Source organism: Oncorhynchus nerka, linkage group LG20 (assembly GCF_034236695.1).
Source record: "Oncorhynchus nerka isolate Pitt River linkage group LG20, Oner_Uvic_2.0, whole genome shotgun sequence".
Taxonomy (NCBI): Eukaryota; Metazoa; Chordata; class Actinopteri; order Salmoniformes; family Salmonidae; genus Oncorhynchus; species Oncorhynchus nerka.
In genome coordinates this window covers 88672728-88696236 of record NC_088415.1, presented here as the reverse complement: position 1 = coordinate 88696236, position 23509 = coordinate 88672728, and the positions used below count along the sequence as shown (strand labels likewise).

Below are 23509 nucleotides of genomic sequence, written 5' to 3'. Positions count from 1 at the left end.
AACACAGGTGGCAGAACAATTGGCAGAAAAAAAGGATAACAACACTCGGATTAAGAAGCTCAAACACCACCTGCGCTTTTTTTTTTTTTTTAAGTAAAGGAGCCGTTTGGAAATGCAAACAGACAAAGTGCTCGTTAGGCATAAATATTGTTGCTTTCACCAACCCAACGCACCCCAACCCACCCCATGCCATGCGAATAGTCAACAAAAGTGACTTCACCCTCTGCAATGAATGCACCTGGTCATAATTCAAGTATTTTTTTTCCGCCCACCAAACGAAAAAAAAAAAAAAACTAGTTTGACACTGCCATCTTGTGTTAGTTTCTGGAACAACATCTGAGCTCCCATGTATACAAAAAAAACAACCTAAATGGAAAGTGGTTAGCGGTATGTACTGTATGAGACAAAGCAGGCAACAAATAAAGAATTACATAATAAGAAAGTTGAATTTAAAAAAAAACATGATATAATAAGTTAAAAGTAATCTTGGGAGACGTTGCTCAAACACTTGACTTGTAAACATATCAACAAGGCTTAAAAGAGGAATCATAATGCACATTTACACTACAGCCATGCAGGTAACATTATCTTCTTTACATTACCATGAATAAATACAAATCTGTAAACATTCTGACATTGACATGTGGGAACCAAAAACGACTCAAATTTCTTTCACTGCGAATACCTGAGTGCGGACCCTCGTCCTTTTCTTCTTCATAACGGATCACTTTTTTTGGTCGACGCATCACAATATGAAAATCTACAATTAGATGTCAGCTGTGTTTTTTAAATTTTTTTATATTTCCATTTCCATAGGCATCTCAGACTGAATTTACACTGAGAAGAGTTTTAGAGAGAATATCTGCTTCTACACATACTTCAGGGTCGTTCCTATGCTCCCTCAGTACCCACTTTGGAAAGGTCTTATAAATCACATTAAATTGAGGCTTCACAAAGCATTTATAACCCTGTCATGCATCTTGTCAGAGCATTGCAATGCCAGGATAGTGGGTTCGATTCCCGGGACCACCCATACGTAAAAATGTATTCACGTATGACTGTAACTTTGGATAAAAGTGTCCTAAAATGTTATATATAATATTATAAACTGGGTGGTTTGAGCCTTGAATGCTGATTGGCTGACAGCTGTGGTATACAACAAGTATGACAACAAAAACAAATTTACTGCCCTAATTTAGTTGGAAATCACTTTATAATAGCAAAAAGTCACCTCTGGGCTTTGTGATATATTGTCAATATACCATGGCTAAGGGCTGTATCCAGGCACTCTGGGTTGCGTCGTGCTTAAGAACCGCCCTTAGACGTGGAATATAGGCCATATACCACACCGCCTCAGGCCTTATTGCTTAATTATATTACTCTAAAACATTTCTAGGATGGCCCAACCTCTTTAATTCTTGAGTGCATATTCAATATTAGTCCTGACCACAACCTTCCACAAAATGCTGACCTGCAGGATGACACACACGCTAAAGTGCAGTCATGCACTGCAAAAAAACATTGGGAGAGCCTTTTACAAAAATAATCTTCTGGGTTTTTTTCCGCCCAAATCGTGTTTTCTCTGTTTTGTTTTTTCAGGTTTTCATGAATATTCATCCATTTTCTTCTGGTTTTCCTTCCAGTTTTTTCCCCCACTTTTTGGGGGGTTTGTTGTGTTCACAACAATGTTTAAACTACATCAGGGGATGACTTTGGAACTTAGATTTTAATTTACAGTGATTCGCATTGGGGGCATTCATTTGACCTTTAGAACATGTTATAAAACCCAAATGTAATGCAAATGTCACTTAAATATCAACAAATATGAATCATTGTTAATGTTTAGACAATTATTTTTCATATATACACTGAACTAAAATATAAACGCAACATGCAACAATTTCAAAGATTTCAGTTCCTATAAGGAAACCAGTCAATTGAAATAAATAAATTAGGCCCTAATCTATGGATGTCACATGACTGGGAATAGAGATATGCATCTCTTGGTCAAGTAGGGGTGTGGATCTGGTGTGACTACTGTTGGGTACTGAGAATATGATATATACTTATTCATGTCACAGGGAGAGAGGGTAATGTATAACGTTTACATTATGTTAGGATATGTTATTGTTAGCCATCAGGGATCCTCTGGGAGGAGAAGTTACACAGTCTGGTACCAGTCACCATGACAGCCTTGTGTTGAGTGCAGGGAAGCAGTCACATGTGGCAGGCATTGATAAGGGGAGTGAGCCATGGATTAGTGATGGAGGAGGGTCGAGATCAGGTCAATTAAGGGATTAAGGGAGAAATAAAAGTTTATGGCCCGTATCACTTAGCGTCCTGCCGAGCAGTAAAGAACGATGTTTGTACAGATGTATAGGAGGAGACTCAGCCTAGGAGGAACAGTTAAATATCAGTGCTTGTGTGAAAATGTATTTGTCTAATGCAGCTGTATTGATCTTCTGGGATGAATAAAATTGGTTTAAGCTTTCATAGTGTCCGTAGAGTTTTTTACTCTGATAATTAGAACCCAATACTACCATTTGCCTCCTGCAGTGCGACACATATCCTTCGCATAGAGTTGATCTGGCTGTTGATTGTGGCCTGTGGAATGTTGTCCCACTCCTTTTCAATGGCTGTGAGAAGTTGCTGGATATTGGCTGGAACTGGAACACGCTGTCGTACATGTCGATCCAGAGCATCCCAAACATGCTCAATGGCTGACATGTCTGGTGAGTATGCAGGCCATGGAATAACTGGGACATTTTCAGATTCCAGAAATTGTGTACAGATCCTTACGACATGGGGATGTGCATTATCAGGAATGGCACGATGATGGGCCTCAAGATCTCGTCACAGTATCTCTGTGCATTCAAATTGCCATTCTTAAAATGTAATTGTGTTCGTTGTCCGTGCTTATGCCTGCCCATACCATAACTCCACCACCACCATTGGGCAGTCTGTTCACAACGTTGACGTCAGCAAACCGCTCACCCACACGGAACCATTCACATGGTCTGCGGTTGTGAGGTCGGTTGAATGTACTGCCAAAGTCTCTAAAACTACGCTGAAGGCGGCTTATGGTAGAGAAATGAACATTCAAATCTCTGGCAACAGCTCTGGTGGACATTCCTGCAGTCAGCATGCCAATTGCACGCTCCCTCAACTTGAGACATCTGTGGCATTGTGTTGTGTGACAAAACTGCACATTTTAGAGTGGCCTTTTATTGTCCCCCGCACAAGGATGCACCTGTGCAATGATCATGCTGCATAATCAGCTTCTTGATATGCCACACCTGTCAGATGGATGGATTATCTTGGCAAAGGAGAAATAAGATTTTGTGCATCTGGAACATTTCTGAGATCTTTTATTTCAGCTCATGAAACATGGAACCAACACTTTACATGTGTTTCATTTTTTTGTTCAGTGCATGAATAAATACAGGTTATTGACACTTTTCTACTATTATGTGGGTGTCACTACTTCCGCCGAAGTCGGTCCCTCTCCTTGTTCGGCGGTCGACGTCACCGGCTTTCTAGCCACCGCCGATCCACTTTTAATTTTCCATTTGTTCTGACTTTGTCTTATCACACCTTGCTTCACTTAATCAATGACTTGTTTTTTTATTTAACCCCCTGTTCTACATGTGGTATTTGTGAGTGATTGGTGTATTGTGGTCCGTATTGTGTGGTCGTGTTTATTTACGTGTTACGTTTGAATTTTTATTTGAAGTCTTTTATTACTCATATCTGCTGTCCTGCGCCTGACTCATCTCACCAGCTACACACAGACATCTTTACAGTGGGGGCCTTTTACTTTGAACATTTCCAAAATTACTTGACCTGGAAGTACTTGTTTTGCTGACGAGTTCGCAAAATCAAATAACTATTTGTGGTTCCTCAAGACAGGGAAAATCAAGTAACTTAGTAAACCTAAGTTATAGTTTTATAAAGACTTTTATATTTCCGACACTGTTCTTGGAACGTCTTAATGTACATATTTTCTGCCCACTTTTAAGACTAATGAAGACAAGTGAGCAAATACAGTATATTTGGCAGCTAAATTCATTGTTTTTCAAGATATGTATTTTTATGATACAGAATTTGTAGAATGCATACATTTGATCTTGTAGCACTAAAGTACAGTAGCAATTGAGTGTTTGTAAGTTTGTAAGTTATGTCAGAGTATAATAGTATGTATGGGGATGGCATATATATATTTTTTAACAGCACATCAACATTTAAGGATTTATCTACTTACCGTCTATAAATTGTTGGACTATCCGTATTGGCTGTTAATGTTCAAGTAATGATCATTAATCTGAAATTAATTATACAGTCCATATTGTTGTTTGTCTTAGTGTTTTAATGGTTTAGTTTTTCAGCAACACTTTACTGACACTTCACTAATAACCAATATCCTTCGCTGATAGTGACTGACGTTGACTGAAGTACTGCTGCCACATTGCAGTCAACTCATCCAAATGTGATCATTTGATGTCCTACATTTAAGAATAAAATTAACTTGAACAATTATAATTTAATTAGAACTACATGCAATGATAAGGCTTCCCATCCATTGAATTAAGTGACAGCTCCACTTCTGGGAACTGCACCTTTGTAGTGACTTAGCAAATTCCAAATGCATTGATCTGAGCACTAGATCCACTAGTCCAAGGCTCTCCAACCCCGCTCCTGGAGAGCTACCTTCCTGTAGGTTTTAACTCCAACCCTGCTCCTGGAGAGCTACCATCCTGTGGGTTTTAACTCCAACCCTGCTCCTGGAGAGCTACCATCCTGTAGGTTTTAACTCCAACCCTGTCCCTGGAGAGCTACAGTCCTGTAGGTTTAAAAAAAATCCAACCTCAGTTGTAACTAACCTGATTAACTTATTAACCAGGTAATTATTAAAATCAGGTGCACTAGATTAGAGTTTCAGTGAAAACCTACAGGACAGTAGCTCTCCGGGAACAGGGTTGGAGTTAAAACCTACAGGACTGTAGCTCTCCAGGAACAGGGTTGGAGAGCCCTGCACTAGTCCAGCTTCAGCCACAACATTTGAGCTGCCACAATGTGTCAACAATGTCATGTTGCTAACTAGTAGGCTGCTGTTAATCACAAATATATCAAATTAAAATGTAACAGGAGCCGAACCACCGGTCCAGTAGAAAACAGATTAGCAGACCTGAGGGCGTTCCTTAATTATTTTAACAATTTATAAAAGTCCCGATTGGGCATTCCAAAAGGTAAAGTTCTGTTTTATACTGTCCATTCAGAATGTTCTGTTGTCCTCCCACGGCAGGAACGCTCTGAAGGCTCCAATCCAGTGCTTGCAGTAGGCCTCTCCTGGGTCATGTTGGACTGCGTGGAAGACAAATATTCTGTCAGCAGATGGCGCTGTATAGCACAACAGTGCCATAGAGACAAATACAATAGATCTCAACCATAAGGCCGTATATCTTAACAGTACCTGACTCTCTCCAAATATGATTACAAAACATTGTAATGGAATGGAGAAGTACTTAACTTTTGGTAAGGCCACCTCTGTCTAAACTCTGGTCCCCGTCCGTTTAGAGTTGAACATGTCTGTCGTACATTTATAGAGAACAAATCATACAGTGTGTGAAATAGGGGGTAGGATGGGTTCCAAAAGCAGGAATACAATAATGGCAAAGCAGGAATACAGTAATGGCAAAGCAGGAATACAGTAATGGCAAAGCAGGAATACAGTAATGGCAAAGCAGGAATACAATAATGGCAAAGCAGGAATACAGTAATGGCAAAGCAGGAATACAGTAATGGCAAAGCAGGAATACAGTAATGGCAAAGCAGGAATACAGTAATGGCAAAGCAGGAATACAGTAATGGCAAAGCAGGAATACAGTAATGAATAATAGTAGATAAATCCACAACACAAAAGGGAAAACAACAAAGCGAGATCAGGTCATTCAAAATAAAAGGTCACGGTTCTCTCCAGTTCAGCTACAGCACAAGTGGTCTAGTTACCTCAACGGTGTCGGGGCCACTGCTGCACTGTCAACTCCAGTAGTACTTAAACACATAGATATATCTCTGAACCCACCGAGGGGCCATACACCTTGAGACTCTTTGTAAAAGGGTTGAAGATGTCTGTAGTACCTTTATAGAGACCAAATCATACAGTGTGTGAAAGAGGGGGTGCGTTGCCTCTGGAACAGATTCTGTGGAAGGACGAGGGCGTTTACAAAGCTCTGGTTGAAGAAGAGTTCATTGATGGTGGTGTCCTAATTGGTGGTGTTCTAATTGGTGGTGTTCTAATTGGTGGTGTCCTAATTGGTGGTGTTCTAATTGGTGGTGTCCTAATTGGTGGTGTTCTAATTGGTGGTGTTCTAATTGGCGGTGTCCTAATTGGTGGTGTTCTAATTGGCGGTGTCCTAATTGGTGTTATAAAAATTAACGGATTCAAGGGCTGAAAAAATATGAGTCGTTAACGTTTCAAACAGTATTATAAAAATTAACTGATTCAAAATAAAAATGTACATAAGTATTCAGACCCTTTACTCAGTACTTTGTTGAAGCACTTTTGGCAGCGATTACAGCCTCGAGTCTTCTTGACTATGAAGCTACAAACTTGGCATACCTGTATTTGGGGAGTTTCTCCCATTCTTCTCTTCAGATCCTCTCAAGCACTGACATATTGGATGGGAGCGTCGCTGCACAGATATTTTCAGGTCTCTCCAAAGATGTTTGATCTGGTTCAAGTCTGGGCTCTGGCTGGGCCATTCAAGGACATTCAGAGACTTGTATCGAAGCCACTCCTGCGCTATGTCTTGGCTGTGTGCTTAGGGTCGTTGTCCTGTTAGAATGTGAACCTTCGCCCCAGTCTGAGGTCCTGAGCAGGTTTTCATCAAGGATCTCTCTGTACTTTGCTCCGCTTATCTTTCCCTCGGTCCTGACTAGTCTCCCAGTCCCTGCCTCTGAAAAACATCCCGACAGCATGATGCTGCCACCACCATGCTTCACCGTAGCGATGGTGCCAGGTTTCCTCCAGATGTGACACTTGACACTTGGCATTCAGACAAAAGAGTTGAATATTGTTTTCATCAGATCATAGAATCTTGTTTGTCATCATGGTCAGAGTCCTTTAGGTGCCTTTTGGTAAACTTCAAGTGGGCTGTCATGTGCATTTTACTGAGGAGTGGCTTCCGTCTGGCCACTCTACCATTCAGGCCTGATTGGTGGAGTGCTGCAGAGATGATTGTCCTTCTGGAAGGTTCTCCGATCTCCACAGTGGAGCTCTGTCAGTGACAATCGGGTTCTTGGTCACCTCCCTGACGAAGGCCCTTCTCCCCGATTGCTCAGTTTGGCCGGGCGGCCAGCTCTAGGAAGAGTTTTGGTGGGTCCAAAACTTCTTCCATTTAAGAATGATGGAGGCCACTGTGTTCTTGGGGTCCTTCAATGCTGCGGAAATTGTTTGATACCCTTCCCCAGATTAGTGCCTCGACACAATCCTGGAACTTGGCCCTCTACGGACAATTCCTTCGACATCATGGCTTGGTGTTTGCTCTGACGTTCACTGTCAACTTTGGGACTTTATATAGACAGGTTCAAAATCATGTCCAATCAATTGAGTTTACCACAGGTAGACTCCAATCAAGTTGTAGAAACAGCTCAAGGATGATCAATGGAAAACAAGATGCACCTGAGCTCAATTTCGAGTCTCATAGCAAAGGGTCTGAATACTTATGTAAATAGGGTATTTCTGTTTTCAATTTTTAATAAATGTGCCAACATTTCTAAAAAAAACTGTTTTTGCTTTGTTATTATGGCGTATTGTGTGTAGATTGATGAGGTGAAAAAATTGTGATATTTTTTAGTATTTACAAAAAAGACGTTTTTTTTACCCCTTTTTCGTGGTATCCAATTGGTAGTTGCAGTCTTGTCCCATCGCTGCAACTCCCGTACTGAGAGAGGCAAAGGTCGAGAGCCGTGCATCCTCCAAAACACAACCCAGCCAAGCCACACTGCTTCTTGACACAATGCCCGCTTAACCCGGAAGCCAGCCGCACCAATGTGTCGGAGGAAACAATGTGCACCTGGTGACTGTGTCAGCTTGCATTGAATCTTTCCTAGAAGTAAATTGTTCTGGAATGCATATACAGTGCATTTGGGAAGTATTCAGACCCCTTGACTTTTTCCACATTTTGTTATGTTACAGCCTTATTCTAAAATTGATTAAATTATTTTTCCCCCTCATCAATCTACACACAATGACAAAGCGAAAACAGGTTTTTCTAAATTTTTGTATGCATCTGAATACTTTCTGAATGCACTGTATTACTGAAATTTAATGGAAGAAAGCTTGGTTGCTCCCCACAAATTCTGTATATCAAATCAAGTAAAATCTTGCACAAAATATACCCAATAACTTGTTGTCTAAATTCGTGGACTTAGAGGTCGTATGCCTTTTCTGTGATAAAGAAAAGGAAACAGAGTGTGACTCTGAAGTTATTTTGGAGCGAGTTAAGTAATTACGTTTTTAATTTCATTAAGACCCATGTATTTACAATGAAAGATGTAATATGTTATTATTCAAATGAAAACAAAACTGCTGAATTAGTCATTAATTTCTTCATTCTCTTTGGTAAATTTTATATACACGAGAAAACAAATATTTGAAATCTGTCCCCAAATACAATATATTTTTTACTTGTATTCTAACAACTCTATAATACAAAAGTATTTTACAACATTAACAATGTATACACATATTTCGGATCAATTTGATGTTATTTTAATGGACAAAAAAAAAGAAGCTTTTCTCTCAAAAACAAGGACATTTCTAAGTGACCCCAAACTTTTGAACGGTAGTGTATATATTTTGTATATTTTTATTTGTTATTTTATGTTTCTTCAGAGAAAATATGTTTTTTTTCTTATTGTAATTTGAAAAAAATATATATATATATACACAGTACCAGTCAAAAGTTTGGCCACACCTACTCATTCTTTATTTGTACTATTTTACATACTGTATAATAATAGTGATGACATCGAAACTATGAAATAACACATATGGAATCATGCAGTAACCAAAAACAGTGTTAAACAAATCAACATATATTTGAGATTCTTCAAAGTAGCCACCCTTTGCCTTGGCAGCTTTGCGCACTCTTGGCATTCTCTAAACCAGCTTCACCTGGAACCAGGGATTTGTCCCAAATACAATGCTTTTAGTTTTAGAAATATTTAGGGCTAACTTATTCCTTGCCACTCACCCTGAAACTAACTGCAAATCTTTGTTAAGTGTTGCAGTAATTTCAGTCGGCGTAGTAGTTGACTCATCCGCATACATAGACACTCTGCCTTTACTCAAAGTCAGTGGCATGCCATTAGTAAAGATTGAAAAAAGCAAGGGGCCTAAACAGCTACCCTGGGGAATTCCTGATTATTACCTGTATCATGTTTGAGAGGCTTCCATTAAAGAACACCCTCTGTGTTCTGTTAGACAAGTAACTCTTTATCCACATTATAGCAGGGGGTGTAAAGTCATAACACATATGTTATTCCAGCAGCAGACTATGATCGATAATGTCAAAAGCTGCACTGAAGTCTAACAAGACAGCTGTGAAATTGTTAGATATTACTTGTTAGATATTACTGCACTGTCGCAGCTAGAAACATAAGCATTTCGCTAACTCCTGCATTAACATCTGCTAACCATGTGTATGTGACCAATAAAATGTGATTTGATTTGAACACCTTTTTATTGGTGCTTTGGTCTGAAAATCACAACTCTCCACTTCAGATCCTAATCATTTAGAGCCAGGAAATCAAAACAAAACCACTCCTTGTCACTCTGACTCTACCTTTGCTAATGCCTCAACTATCTTTGTGACCACTAATAGATCTCCCAGAAATACATAATTGTCGATGAATCTCTCTTACAAGAAACTGATGTTCATTTACAACTTTCGCTCTTTTGGCTCCATTTCTCTTTTGTCAGTGTCTTCCATTCATTCTCACCAACTTCACTCAACCGCACGCCATCAACCAGCACTTCCACGTCCGACATCTCCCTCCTCCACCATGCTGCTATTGTTGCCAGCTAGCCAGCATAAACTAGCTTGCTGGGAAATGGGAAAGGCTCATCAGAGATGACTGACTGAACCAAATTCATTAGTCTCCACTTGACTCTGATCTGCGCGGCTAACGCCATCAAAGGTGTGTTCGTATAGCTTCTCCCTATGAAAGGGGACAGTCTAGTGATTTCAGCAATCGTGGTCTCATCCAAAGATTATGGATATACTAACAAGATTACATGTCTCTCTGCCCTAACAATGAGAGTTGTTGACATCAACCACCTGTATTAAATGGGAGAGAGATGCTATGCTACTAGCCTCATGTCATGAATATGCATAGCCGTCTCGAGACAACGCCCATATAAGTTGCCGGGATGTCACATGTCAACTACTTATATCAGCATGCTCGTAACAATTTAAGCATTACAAAACTTTTACTCGATCAAATAAACCTCACGTAGCAAATAAGCCATTCATATTTTCGTTGAACAAATTCGACGTTCTCAATGACATCCATACAAAAACACCTCTCTTGGTGGGCGCAACACAACGAAAATACGCCACCTGCTGGAGGGAGACAGATTTCCCCCCGACTTGGGCCTCTCTTCCTCTCATCTCGCTGTGATATTCTATTTAGAGCTCACAATATGGAAAAAAAACTAAATCACTTTGTGCGTAAAGCTGAAGTTGTAAGGAGTCTGCAGACATTCGAATGGTGTCTCAGAATTGCTCAGAGGAGATTTGGCAGAAAATGGTCTGTTGTCAGTTATATTAAATGGGGCCAAATTTGTACTGTCATTAAATATAATCATATTTATTTTACAGTTATAAGAAAGGTGAAATCTTATAGTAAGTCGTTTATTTTATTGTAACTATATTTAGAAAGCATTAATATTATTATATTTGTATTATGTACTTGAGTTTGTGTCCTCAAATGTGAGTACACCTCAGAAATGAATTCCTATTTTTTTTTTTACCAGAAAGGTGCGTTCCAGACCTTTCTAGAACTATGCAGCATTACTAGTTATGATTCTTGGCCATCTCATAAAAAATGATTACTTTTGGGTATGGCTATTTATGCGTAAAACTACATTTTGCCATGAAGTTCCTAATAAGTTTAATAAAGTTGTTTTAGATTACTTTCTTGCCGAGTCCATTTCAAGTAAAAAATCAAACTCAAAAGTCAACAATCAGCTTTCAAAAAATCTCAATATCCCAGGGACACATTTGTAAACATTTTTATAAAATGTAACTAGGTAAGTCAGTTATTAGAAGAACAAATTCTTACTTACAATGATGGCCTACCCCAGACAATGCTGTGCCAATTGTGCACCCCCACCCTATGGGACTGCCAATCATAGCCAGATGTGAAACAGCCTGGATTTGAAACCAGGGTCTGTAGTGACATCTCTAGCACTGAGGTGCAGTGCCTTAGACTGCTGCACCACTCAGAAGCCATGCATATTATGGGAAGGTTATTAAAAACAATCCAACTTGAGCGCCAAGCTGTGGAAACCTGTGGATATTGTATTTGCGCATTACAAATATATTTTATTTCGAAAACTGCTTTTCACTTATGTTAAATACATGTGATATGAACATGTTTTGAATGGTACTGCAAACACTCATAATTAATAAGGTGATACTGTTATTAATGCCTCGTGTCATACCCTTTGGAGTGAAAAGGTGGCAGATTGTACTGAGAAAAACCATTTCAAATAATCCATCCTGTTTGAAACTAGGGACATAAATAAATAATAATAATGAACTGGCATGTTACAGCAGTGTGTAGAAGGGAGATCCCACAGTGTGAGAAATTTGCAGGGGGGCACAGTTAGAGGGAGCGTAGAGTTGGGATAGAGAAGGCATCTTGTGTCAACTGGGGATCCGAAGTGCCCTGTGAGGAAGCGACAGGTTGAAATTGCGAGAGTTCGAGTGGGGCAGAAAGTTTAATATGCTGAGGCAGTGTAGAGAGTTTAAGATAGCCCAAGGGTGAGTGATTCGCCTGGGAGCCTCCCAGTGAGTAGGCCTGAAGAGAGACATACAGGGAGGATACGTTTTTAGTAAGGTTGAATTTCTTGCGTTTATAGCCATAACGATTAACTTTACTGCACTGATGGAGCGGAAATCACAGAAAAAAATATTTGTTAGTTGCAGCAGCAGAAATATTTGGGTGTGAGAGATTTTAGTGCAGAACATCTACATGGACTTTTGAGAAAAGGAATTCCAAAGTAGTTGGATGATGGGTTTAGATGTGCAATTTAAGATTTCCCCCATTTTTGTGACCAAATACTTCATCCGTACTCCAACCAACGAAAGGCAGCACCGGGTCGGCCGGAAAAATCACACAAAGAAGAAGATAAAAACACAGGATTGTGGGAAATTTCGCACCTTGCGAAATGTAGGCTACATGCACAATTTGAAAGGATTATTACATATTTATCGACTTTCATTTCGATCAAAATGTCTAAACTGCAGTTGTTCAATGCGTATCTGACTGAACGATTAACAGCAGCTGCTGCAGAGATATCAGTGGCAGTAGAGAGAACGATAACAGATTACCAGGAAGAGAACGAACGTCTGCGACGACTACTTGATTTGTTAACCAAGCCAAAGTTTCATAGAGCAGGTCTGTATTGAATTAATGGGAGAGCTAACCAAATGTGTCAATATAACATTTTAAATACGGCACACTGCCTAGGTAAGCTAACGTTAGCTAGCTAGACCCAATGATGCGTATTAACCCTGGATTGTTGATGCTATGTATTGGACAATGACGGGCTTTGAAGGGTCATGGCTAGAAGGGATCCAGGTTTTGTTGAAGGGTCTCGGCTAGAAGGGTTACAGGGTTTGTTAAATTAACGTCAGATTTTCGTACCAGGTTAGGATAATTGGGTTAAGGTTAGCGATAGCCAAAATGCAAAAAATAATTCCACGTTTGACTTTAAATGGTCAAAAGCTGGATCCCTTCTAGCCAGCCATGCTGCTGGCTAGAAGGCCGCCCCTACTGTTGTTATCCCAGAAGGAGCAGTTCTCGAATGAATGGAATTCTACAGTTTATCAATAAATACATTACATGTTTTTAAGTATTTATTTGTTGTAGTGGGGACAGTAACATTACTACTCCATTTTTTTTAAAGAAGAGGTTTTTATATATATTAAAAAAAAACATTTTAATGTTTAGTTAAATTAGGGCTCAGACACAACAATAGCATTTGCTGGCCGAGAGTACCTCGCACCTCTGAACGTAACTTGCGAACAGAGTGAACACTGATTTGAAATGTAGAATCGTGTGAAAAATGTCCACAGTCAGACATCTACAGCCGGTGGTCCCTAAAACACAGCGCGCTGAACGATCGGCAGACGCCAGAATCACATTCGGTGCTATGTGTACTAGCCTTTAAAGGCGCCCACCAGAGGACACAGCTCAAATCAAATGTTATTTGTCACATGCGCCGAATACAACAGGTTTTGACCTTACTGCGAAATGCATACTTACAATCCCTTAACCAACAATGTAGTTTTAAGAAAAGTACAACCAAATAAAAGTCACCGATAATTAAAGAGCAGCAGTAAAATAACAATAACGAAGCTATATACAGGGGGTACCGGTTCCATGTGGAGGCTATATACAGGGGGTGCCGGTAGAGAGTCAATGTGGAGGCTATATACAGGGGGTACCGGTACAGAGTCAATGTGGAGGCTATATACAGGGGATACAGGTACAGAGTCAATGTGGAGGCTATATACAGGGGGTACCGGTACAGGGTCAATGTGGAGGCTATATACAGGGGATACCGGTACAGAGTCAATGTGGAGGCTATATACAGGGGGTACTGGTACAGGGTCAATGTGGAGGCTATATACAGGGGGTACTGGTACAGGGTCAATGTGGAGGCTATATACAGGGGGTACTGGTACAGGGTCAATGTGGAGGCTATATACAGGGGGTACTGGTACAGGGTCAATGTGGAGGCTATATACAGGGGGTACTGGTACAGGGTCAATGTGGAGGCTATATACAGGGGGTACCGGTACAGAGTCAATGTGGAGGCTATATACAGGGGGTACTGGTACAGGGTCAATGTGGAGGCTATATACAGGGGGTACCGGTACAGTCAATGTGCGGGGGCACCGGTTAGTCGAGGTAATTGAGGTAATATGTACATGTAGGTAGAGTTATTAAAATGACTGTATAGATAATAAGAGTAGTAGCAGCAGTGTGAATGAGGGGGGGGGGGGGACAATGCATATAGTATGCGGGTAACTATTTGATTGGAGTCTTATGGCTTGGGGATAGAAGCTGTATAGAAGCCTCTTGGACCTAGACTTGGTGCTCCGGTACCGCTTGCCGTGCGGTAGCAGAGAGAACAGTGACTGGGGTGGCTGGAGTCTGACAATTTTCAGGGCCTTCCTCTGCCTGGTATAGAGGTCCTGAATGTCAGGAAGCTTGACCCCAGTGATGTACTGGGCTGTACGCACTACCCTCTATAGCGCCTTGCGGTCGGAGGCCGAGCATTTGCCATACCAGGCAGTGATGCAACCCGTCAGGATGCTCTTGATGGTGCAGCTGTAGAACCTTTGGGCAGCAGGTAGCCTAGTTGTTAGAGCATTGGGCCAGTAACCAAAAGATTGCTAGATCAAATCCCCGAGCTGACAAGGTAAAAATCTGTTCTGCTCCTGAACTAGGCAGTTATAACCCACTGTTCCCCGGTAGGCCGTCATCGTAAATAAGAATTTGTTCTTAACTGACTTGCCTAGTTAAATAAAGGTTAAACAAACCTTTTGTATTCAGCGCATGTGACAGATAAAATTTGATTTGAAATCATTATCTTCGACTTGCCCATCTATTGTTATCTCCAAAGTTGTAGCATCTTCCATAAGAGACATGCATTTTTCTACATTGTAATTGACGGTGTAACCTTTGGTAGGTAGGCTGCGGTACAGCAAAGCCAAGTCAGCACGTACTCCTGGTTCTCCCAGGGGAGGTGAAATGATAGGCTACAAGGACTTTGCTCTCGACGTTTACTCCATGTGTAACTCTGTGTTGTCTGTTCACACTGCTATGCTTTATCTTGGCCAGGTCGCAGTTGCAAATGAGAACTTGTTCTCAACTAGCCTACCTGGTTAAATAAAGGTGAAATAAAATAAAAAAATGTTTTAAATGCACGTCACAAATGACATGAAACAACAACCCCTGTGTGCATCAGCCACAACAAAATAGATAAGTTACTTTCATTTTCTTTCACGGTACCTGTTCATTATAGGATCGACACCTTGTGGTTTAGCTGCACTAATCAAAGCAGTGAAGCAAGACTTTAATGGTCAAAACCATTCATCTTGGGGCGACGGGTGGAGTAAAGTTGCAATATCTCGCAATTATAGTATTTACACACACACAGAGAGAGAGAGAGAATACAAAACATTAAGAATACCTGCTTTTTCCATGACACAGACTGAGCAGGTGGAAGCTATTGGGGTTGCACATTTTGGGGAATATTCAGAGGTGGAAACTTTCCATGGGAATTAACGGGAATATATGGGAATTTTTATTTTATTTTTATTTTACCTTTATTTTACTAGGCAAGTCAGTTTAGAACACATTCTTATTTTCAATGACGGCCTAGGAACAGTGGGTTAACTGCCTGTTCAGGGGCAGAACGACAGATTTGTACCTTGTCAGCTCGGGGATTCGAACTTGCAACCTTTCGGTTACTAGTCCAACGCTCTAACCACTAGGCTACCCTGCCGCCCCAATTAATATTAATACCATTTAAATGTAGATGTTTTTTTGCATTGGATATATTTACCATGTCATATGGAGCCACAAACCTTTTACATTATCATATGTAGACAATTGCAAATGATTAAATCCTTCCAATAGAAATTTAAAAAACAATTTAGTTACGAATTGAACTTTAATTAAATGAGTAGACTCTTCACATGGGATGATTTCACTGAACAACAAAATAAATGGGAATATTGAATGTTCCCCAATGATCCATCGCATCTCCCAAAAACGGTTTCAACATCTGTAAAATGATAGTCCAGAAACCAAAGCTTTGGTTGTCTTCCTCTCAGGCTTCCATGTCTTCTCCCTGGACCTCCTCAATGACCACCTCTTGAACATCAGACTCTGAGGCCTCATCTTCATTGTCACTTTCCAACCTTGTTGAGGATGACTTGTTGTCAGGCTCAAAAAGACTAATTTGCCCGGGTGGCTACCAATTTTTCAACCCTTGTATTGGTCAGCCTGTTGCATGCTTTGGTGTGTGTGTTCCCGAACAAGGACCAGTTGCTCTCTGAGGTGGCTGATGTTGGTGGGATTTGGAGGATAATGGAGGCAACAGGTGAAAGAGCCTCAGATCCACACAGTCCCTTCCACCAGGTGGCTGATGAGATATGTTAGCACGACTGCCATGTTGCATCTCCATCCCAAAGCCCTTGCTTGGAAGTGTACTTTGTCAGACTGCCAAGAACCTTGCCCTCATCCATGCCTTGTTGATCTCTGCACCAGACAGGATGCTCTTGCCAGCATACTTGGGGTCCAACATGTACGCTGAGGCGTGTATGGGCTTCAGGCAGAAGTCTTCATGCTTTTTGATGTATTTCAGAACTGCAGTTTCCTCTGCTTGTAGCAACAGTGAAGTGGGCAGGGCAGTACAGATTTCTCCTCTTACATCTGCAAGCAGAGTCTGAACATCAGACTGGATGGCATTGTCTCCCTCAATCCGTGCAATGGCTACTTCTATAGGTTTCAGGCTACTTACCACGCTCTCCTAAAATACATCTAGGAGGATCCTCTTGATGGGGCTGTCTATATTGGCAGACTGTAATATGCCCATTTCTTGGAGAAACACCTTCCCCTCCAGGAGACTGTCAAACATGATGGCAACACCAACCCAACTGGTGTTGCTGGGCAGCTTCAATGTGGTGCTCTTATTCTTCTCACTTTGCTTGGTGAGGTAGATCGCTGCTATAACTTGATGACCCTTCACATACCTAACCATTTCCTTGGCTCTCTTGTAGAGTGTATCCATTGTTTTCAGTGCCATGATGTCCTTGGGGAGCAGATTCAATGCATGAGCAGCACAGCCAATGGGTGTGATGTGAGGGTAGGACTCCTCCACTTTAGACCAAGCAGCCTTCATGTTCCCATCATTGTCTGTCACCAGTGCAAATACCTTCTGTGGTCCAAGGTCACTGATGACTGCCTTCAGCTCATCTGCAATGTAGACACCGGTGTGTCTGTTGTCCCTTGTGTCAGTGCTCTTGTAGAATACTGGTTGAGGGGGAGATGTAGTTAATTATTCCTTGCCCACGAACATTCAACCACCCATCAGAGATGATTGCAATACAGTTTGCTTTCTCTATGATTTGCTTGACCTTCACTTGAACTCTGTTGAACTCTGCATATAGCAAATTAGTAAATAAAGCATTCTGGTTGGAGGGGTGTTTTCATAACAATTGGAAATCGGTATTTTTGGGCGCCGATTTAACGATATATTTTGTAATTTTTTTTACACCTTTTATTTAATCTTTATTTAACTAGGCAAGACAGTTAAGAACACATTCTTATTTTCAATGACGGCCTCGGAACAGTGGGTTAGCTGCCTTGTTCAGGGGCAGAACGACAGATTTTCACCTTGTCAGCTCGGGGGATCCAATCTTGCAACCTTAACTAGTCCAACGCAATAACGACCTGCCTCTTTCTCGTTGCACTCCACAAGGAGGCTGCCTGTTATGCGAATGCAGTAAGCCAGGGTAAGTTGCTAGCTAGCATTACATTTATCTTATAAAAAACAATCAACCATAATCACTAGTTAACTACACCTGGTTGATGATATTACTAGATATTATCTAGCGTGTCCTGTGTTGCATATAATCTGAGTGAGCATACAAGTATCTGACTGAGCGGTGGTAGACGGAAGCAGGCGCGTAAACATTCATTCAAACCGCAGTTTCGTGCGTTTTGCCAGCAGCTCTTCGTTGTGCGTCAGGCATTGCACTGTTTGACTTCAAGCCTATCAACTCCCGAGATGAGGCTCGTGTAACCGAAGTGAAATGGCTAGCTAGTTAGCGCGCGCTAATTGTCGTTGTTTTGCTGGTTCAAGCCCAGGGAGGAGCGAGGAGAGGGACGGAAGCTATACTGTTACACTGGCAATACTAAAGTGCCTATAAGAACATCCAATAAAAGGTTAATGAAATACAAATGGTATAGAGGGAAATAGTCCTATAATTCCTGTAATAACTAGAACCTAAAACTTCTTACCTGGGAATATTGAAGACTCATGTTAAAAGGAACCACCAGCTTTCATATGTTCTCATGTTCTGAGTAAGGAACTGAAACGTTAGCTTTCTTACATGGCACATATTTTACATGGAACATATTGCACTTTTACTTTCTTCTCCAACTCTTTGTTTTTGAATTTTTTAAACCAAATTGAACATGTTTCATTATTTACTTGAGGCTAAATTGATTTTATTGATGTATTATATTAAGTTAAAATAAGTGTTCATTCAGTATTGTTGTAATTGTCATTATTACAAATAAATAAATAAAAATCTGCCGATTTTAATCGGTATCTGCTTTTATGGTCCTCCAATAATCCGTATCGGTGTTGAAAAATCATAATCGGTCGACCTCTGTTTATATCCAAAAATCTCAGTATACATTGGCGCGTTATGTTCAGTAGTTCCAAAACATCCAGTGATTTTTCAGAGAGCCACATCAATTTACTGAAATACTCATAATAAACATTGCTAAAAGATACATCTGTTATGCATGGAACTTTAGATCCACTTCTCCTTAATGCAACCGCTGTGTCAGATTTCAAAAAAGCTTTACCAAAAAAGAACACCATGCAATAACAGTGCTCAGAGACCAAAACAACCCAAACGGATATCCGCCATGTTGTGTAGTCAACAGAAGTCAGAAATAGCATTGTAAATATTCACTTACCTTTGATCTTCATCAGAATGCACTCCCAGGAATCCCAGTTCCACAAATGTTTGTTTTGTTTGATAAAGTCCATTATTTATGTCCAAATACCTCCTTTTTGTTTGCGCGTTTAGCACAGTAATCCAAATTCATGACGCGCGAGCAGACAAAGTCAAAAAGTTCTTTACAAAAAAAGGACTTTACAGTCCGTAGAAACATGTCAGAGGATGTATAGAATCAATCTTTAGGATGTTTTTATCATAAATCTTCAATAATGTTCCAACCAGAGAATTCCTTTGTCTGTAGAATTGCAATGGAACGTAAGCTAACTCTCGTGTGAACGCGTGGGGTCATCTCATGCCTCTCTGGCAGAACTCAAATCAAATCAAAACTCTGACTCATTCCCCTCTCATTCGCCCCCACTTCACAGTAGAAGCATCAAACAAGGTTCTAAAGACTGTTGACATCTAGTGGAAGCCTTAGGAAGTGCAATATGACCCAATAGACACTGTATATTCAATAGGCAATGAGTTGAAAAACTACAAACCAGGTTTTTGCCTGCCATATGAGTTCTGTTATACTCACAGACATCATTTAAACAGTTTTAGAAACGTCAGTGTTGTGTATCCAAATATACTAATAATATGCATATCTTAGTTTTTGGGACTGAGTAGCAGGCAGTTTACTCTGGGCACCTTATTCATCCAAGCTACTCAATACTGCCCACAGCCATAAGAAGTTAAAGAAGAATTTTTAAGCCTTGAGACAATTGAGACATAGATTATAAGTATGTGTGCCATTCAGATGGTGAATGGGCAAGACAACAAAATGTAAGTGCCTTTGGAACGGGGTATGGTAGTAGGTGTCAGGCGCACTGGTTTGAGTGTGTCAAGAACTGCAACACTGCTGAGTTTTTCAAACAGTTTCCTGTGTGTATCAAGAATGGTCCACCCCCCCCCCCCCAAAGGACATCCAGCCAACTTGGCACTACTGTGGGAAGCATTGGCGTCAACATGGGCCAGCATCCCTGTAGAACACTTTCGACACCTTGGAGAGTCCATGCCCATGTCAATAAACAATGCCATGCTGATGGGTGGTAACATTAAAATAAAACCCAGTCCTGAATAGAAACGTTGACTGAAAAGTATTGGCGTGTCATATGATAAGGGAAACACCACATTGACACACATTTTTGGTTGTTGTTGAAACCCAGCTATATCATACTTTGACTAAAACAATGACTTATTGACTTCAATCTTTGTGCAACGTCATGGGTAATCTCTAGGGATCGTCTTTCAGTGGGGGGGGGGATTTCTGCTCTTGTGGTACCTTAATATAATTGTAATGTATGCATAAAGGTGTCTAGTAGAATACACCTGTCCAAAAAAGAAGGTAGACATTAATAAATGCATTTTCAATAGCTTCCAAAATGTGTTTTTTTTTTTACAATGGAGTACCTAAAAAAAAATATGAAAATGTATGCATTCAGTACTGCTAAATGAAATGGCTGCACAACTAGCTACAGACTGTAGTGATGGCAGTAGTACATTTCTTCTGCAGGGCATAAGGGAACTGGATGATACACTTAAAATATGAAATTATACAGCAATATTTCCCGTCTGTTTTCTTTTCAGACCCCCAGCAACTCACGCTCCTTGTATCTGAAGAGGAAGAACACTGTGAGCAGGAGTGGAGCCCAAGTCTGGGGCAGGAGGACCCGGAGGACCCAGAGCCCCCACACATTAAAGAGGAACACGAGGAGTTCAGGACCAGTCAGGAGGAAGAGCAGCTTCAAGGGCTGGTGTCTGACACCAATGACTCAACATTCACTCCTGCTTGTGTGAAAAGTGACTGCAATGATCAGGGCCCACCTCAGCTCTCACATCTTTACCAAACTCAAACTGTGGAGAACAAGGAGAAGCACTCTATACCCACCAACACAATTGAAGAGATCAAAACAGAACCTAATGGACAGGACTATGGAGTACCAGAACCAACTAGTGACTCTCATCCCCTCTGTGCAGTAAATCCTGGTTGTTCTACAGCTCAGAGTGAAGCCAATGACAATGGGATTGAAAGTGGAGAAACACTGCCAGGATCTACACTACTCGAATCAACTAGAACATGGGTGAAACAAGGACAAAGCTCCCATACTAGTACTGATGACAAGACAGCCAAACAGTTGCCCCAATTTAAATTCCCCAGTCAAAGAAACTCTGTTCCTTTTTCTTGCAAGGTGTGTGGAGAGACTTTTGTTTTCATGGGCCATTTCGTCCATCATGTGCGAGAAACGCACACAAAGAACCAAGACTACATGTGTGGTGTGTGTGGAGAAGACTTTGAGTCCACAGAATGTATGATCGATCACCTGCAAACTCACACTGCAGAAATATATTATTGTGATGTTTGTAGCAAACGTTTCTCCTTTGAGTCTCATCTGAAACAACATATGTTGGTTCACACTGGGGAGAGGCAGTATCAATGCAAAGAATGTGGCAAATGCTTCGTTCATAGTGGACAGCTGAATACGCATATGAAGATTCACACACGGGAGAAATTGTATCAGTGCAAAGAATGTGAAAAATGTTTCCCCAGTAAGCATAACTTGGACAGACATATGGTGATTCACATATATTCTAATCTGAAAATGCACAAGACTCACACAGGAGAGAAACGATATCAGTGCAAAGAATGTGGGAAATGCTTCCTTCATAAGGGACACCTGAATACCCATATAAGAATTCACACAGGAGAGAAACCATACCAATGCAACGAATGTGAGAAATGTTTTGGCCGGAAGGAAAACCTAACCGCACATATGAGGGTTCACACAGGGGAGAAACCATACAAGTGCCCAGTGTGTGGAAAATGCTATAGCACTGCACAAGTTCTGAAATTGCATCAACTTCAAAGTCACTATCTAGGTTTCCATCCAATTGGTGATGGATTTCCATGTGAATAAGTCCATATAGAAAGAACATGGCCATTTTATCATCAGGGGTGTGTTTCCAACAAACTGCATTTTTAGCAGATAAAATGCTGTGTGTGATGTAGTTAACTTAAGCGCAAAAGTGCTTTTATGTTTTCATATACCAAATAAATGTTTCCATTGCATTTTCAACTCTACGAATGGTTTTGTCACACACTGTTTGCAATAAATGGTATTACTTGCCCAATCTGGTTTTGGCACATGCTCTATAAACCTCTTTACACCTCTTTCAGGAATACCTAGGATAGGATAAAGTAATCCTTCTCACCCCCCCCTTAAAAGATTTAGATGCACTATTGTAAAGTGGCTGTTCCACTGGATGTCTTAAGGTGAACGCACCAATTTGTAAGTCGCTCTGGATAAGAGCGTCTGCTAAATGACTTAAATGTAAATGTAAATGTAAATAAACAACAAGTCTGCTGATAAAGTGGACGAGGTAGGTTATATGATGAGATATGGATAAAATCAGTAGCCTTTTTAAAAATGTGTTATAATTGGCAGCCATCAAGTCACCAGCATCATTGGACATTTGCATGAAACTCATCACCGTGCACTTAACCACCATAACTTATTCCGTCTGCCAATAAACGGAATGCTTTTATCCATGTCGCAGTAGTAGGCTACAACGTCATTGTGTGACTCGGAAGTTTAATGCGCGACATGGTGTTTTTTTTCACCGCAGTTGTTGCGTGATCTATTTTAATCGACCAAAAAAATATATATCCCACCTTGTCTAGCGTATTTACTTTAGTTTACATTAGGACGTTTTACAGACACATTAGCGGTTTTCAAAAGACCTGTCGTGACTTTAAAAAAATAAGTTTATGCATCAGGTCATTGTCCTGTAGATCACTTCATTATTCATTTTTGTTTACAAAGCTCTACTGTACGAGTTTCTGATTTATCCAACTTTTCTGTTTAAAATATAAAAACATGACAAACCAAACCTGTTCACAAGGTTGGTTAACTCTTGAGGTTCCTCGGGTCTCCACCGAACTAGGTGAATACGCTTTTTAGTTATAAATCACCTCGTTGCTCGAACCAACTACAAAATACATTACACTTGGATGTTCTGGTGCCACCTATTGAGGAATGTAATGTTTTTTTTTGTTGAATATTTGTGTTGTGCTGTATTTTACTGGTTTTATATTGTATTTGATTTGTCTTATAAATTGTATATGCAGGGCTCCCTTTGGAAAAGAGACCCTGGTCTCAATGGTGACTCCCTGCTTAATTAAATAAAGGTAAATAAGATTAATCCGCATGAAATGGTTGGATGAAACCTGGTTACTGTGAAGAGGTGTTCACGTTCGTATGTAGTAGGACTACACATACTAGTGCCTTTTTGAGTAGTGCTTTAATCCCAAATGGTGACAATCGAAAACCATCACACTTTTCCGGCCTTGTGGTTGGAAGTCTTTTTCTTCGGTGGTGCTAAGCACATATAATCTAAAAATGATATAGTCAATGGAAGTCTTTTTCTTCGGTGGTGCTAAGCACATATAATCTAAAAATGAT

General features: G+C 40.5%; 1 protein-coding gene across 1 annotated transcript; it reads left to right on the top strand.

Annotated features, from left to right (window-relative positions):
• The first annotated feature begins 12404 nt into the window (after positions 1–12404).
• On the top strand, positions 12405–22178 carry LOC115103372 (zinc finger protein 2-like). The gene is made up of 2 exons (XM_029624274.2): positions 12405–12690; positions 20637–22178. Exons 1-2 carry the CDS (start codon positions 12525–12527, stop codon positions 21962–21964), a joined length of 1494 nt encoding a protein of 497 aa, XP_029480134.1. The 5' UTR covers positions 12405–12524; the 3' UTR covers positions 21965–22178.
• The last annotated feature ends 1331 nt before the right edge of the window (positions 22179–23509 follow it).

What these genes read in the sequence shown, in the direction of transcription:
- LOC115103372 (XM_029624274.2), top strand. Translation starts at nt 12,525, where the DNA reads ATGTCTAAACTGCAGTTGTTCAATGCGTATCTGACTGAACGATTAACA. An exon ending in GCCAAAGTTTCATAGAGCAG is followed by an intron (nt 12,691 to 20,636) that starts GTCTGTATTGAA and finishes TTTTCTTTTCAG; the next exon opens with ACCCCCAGCAACTCACGCTC.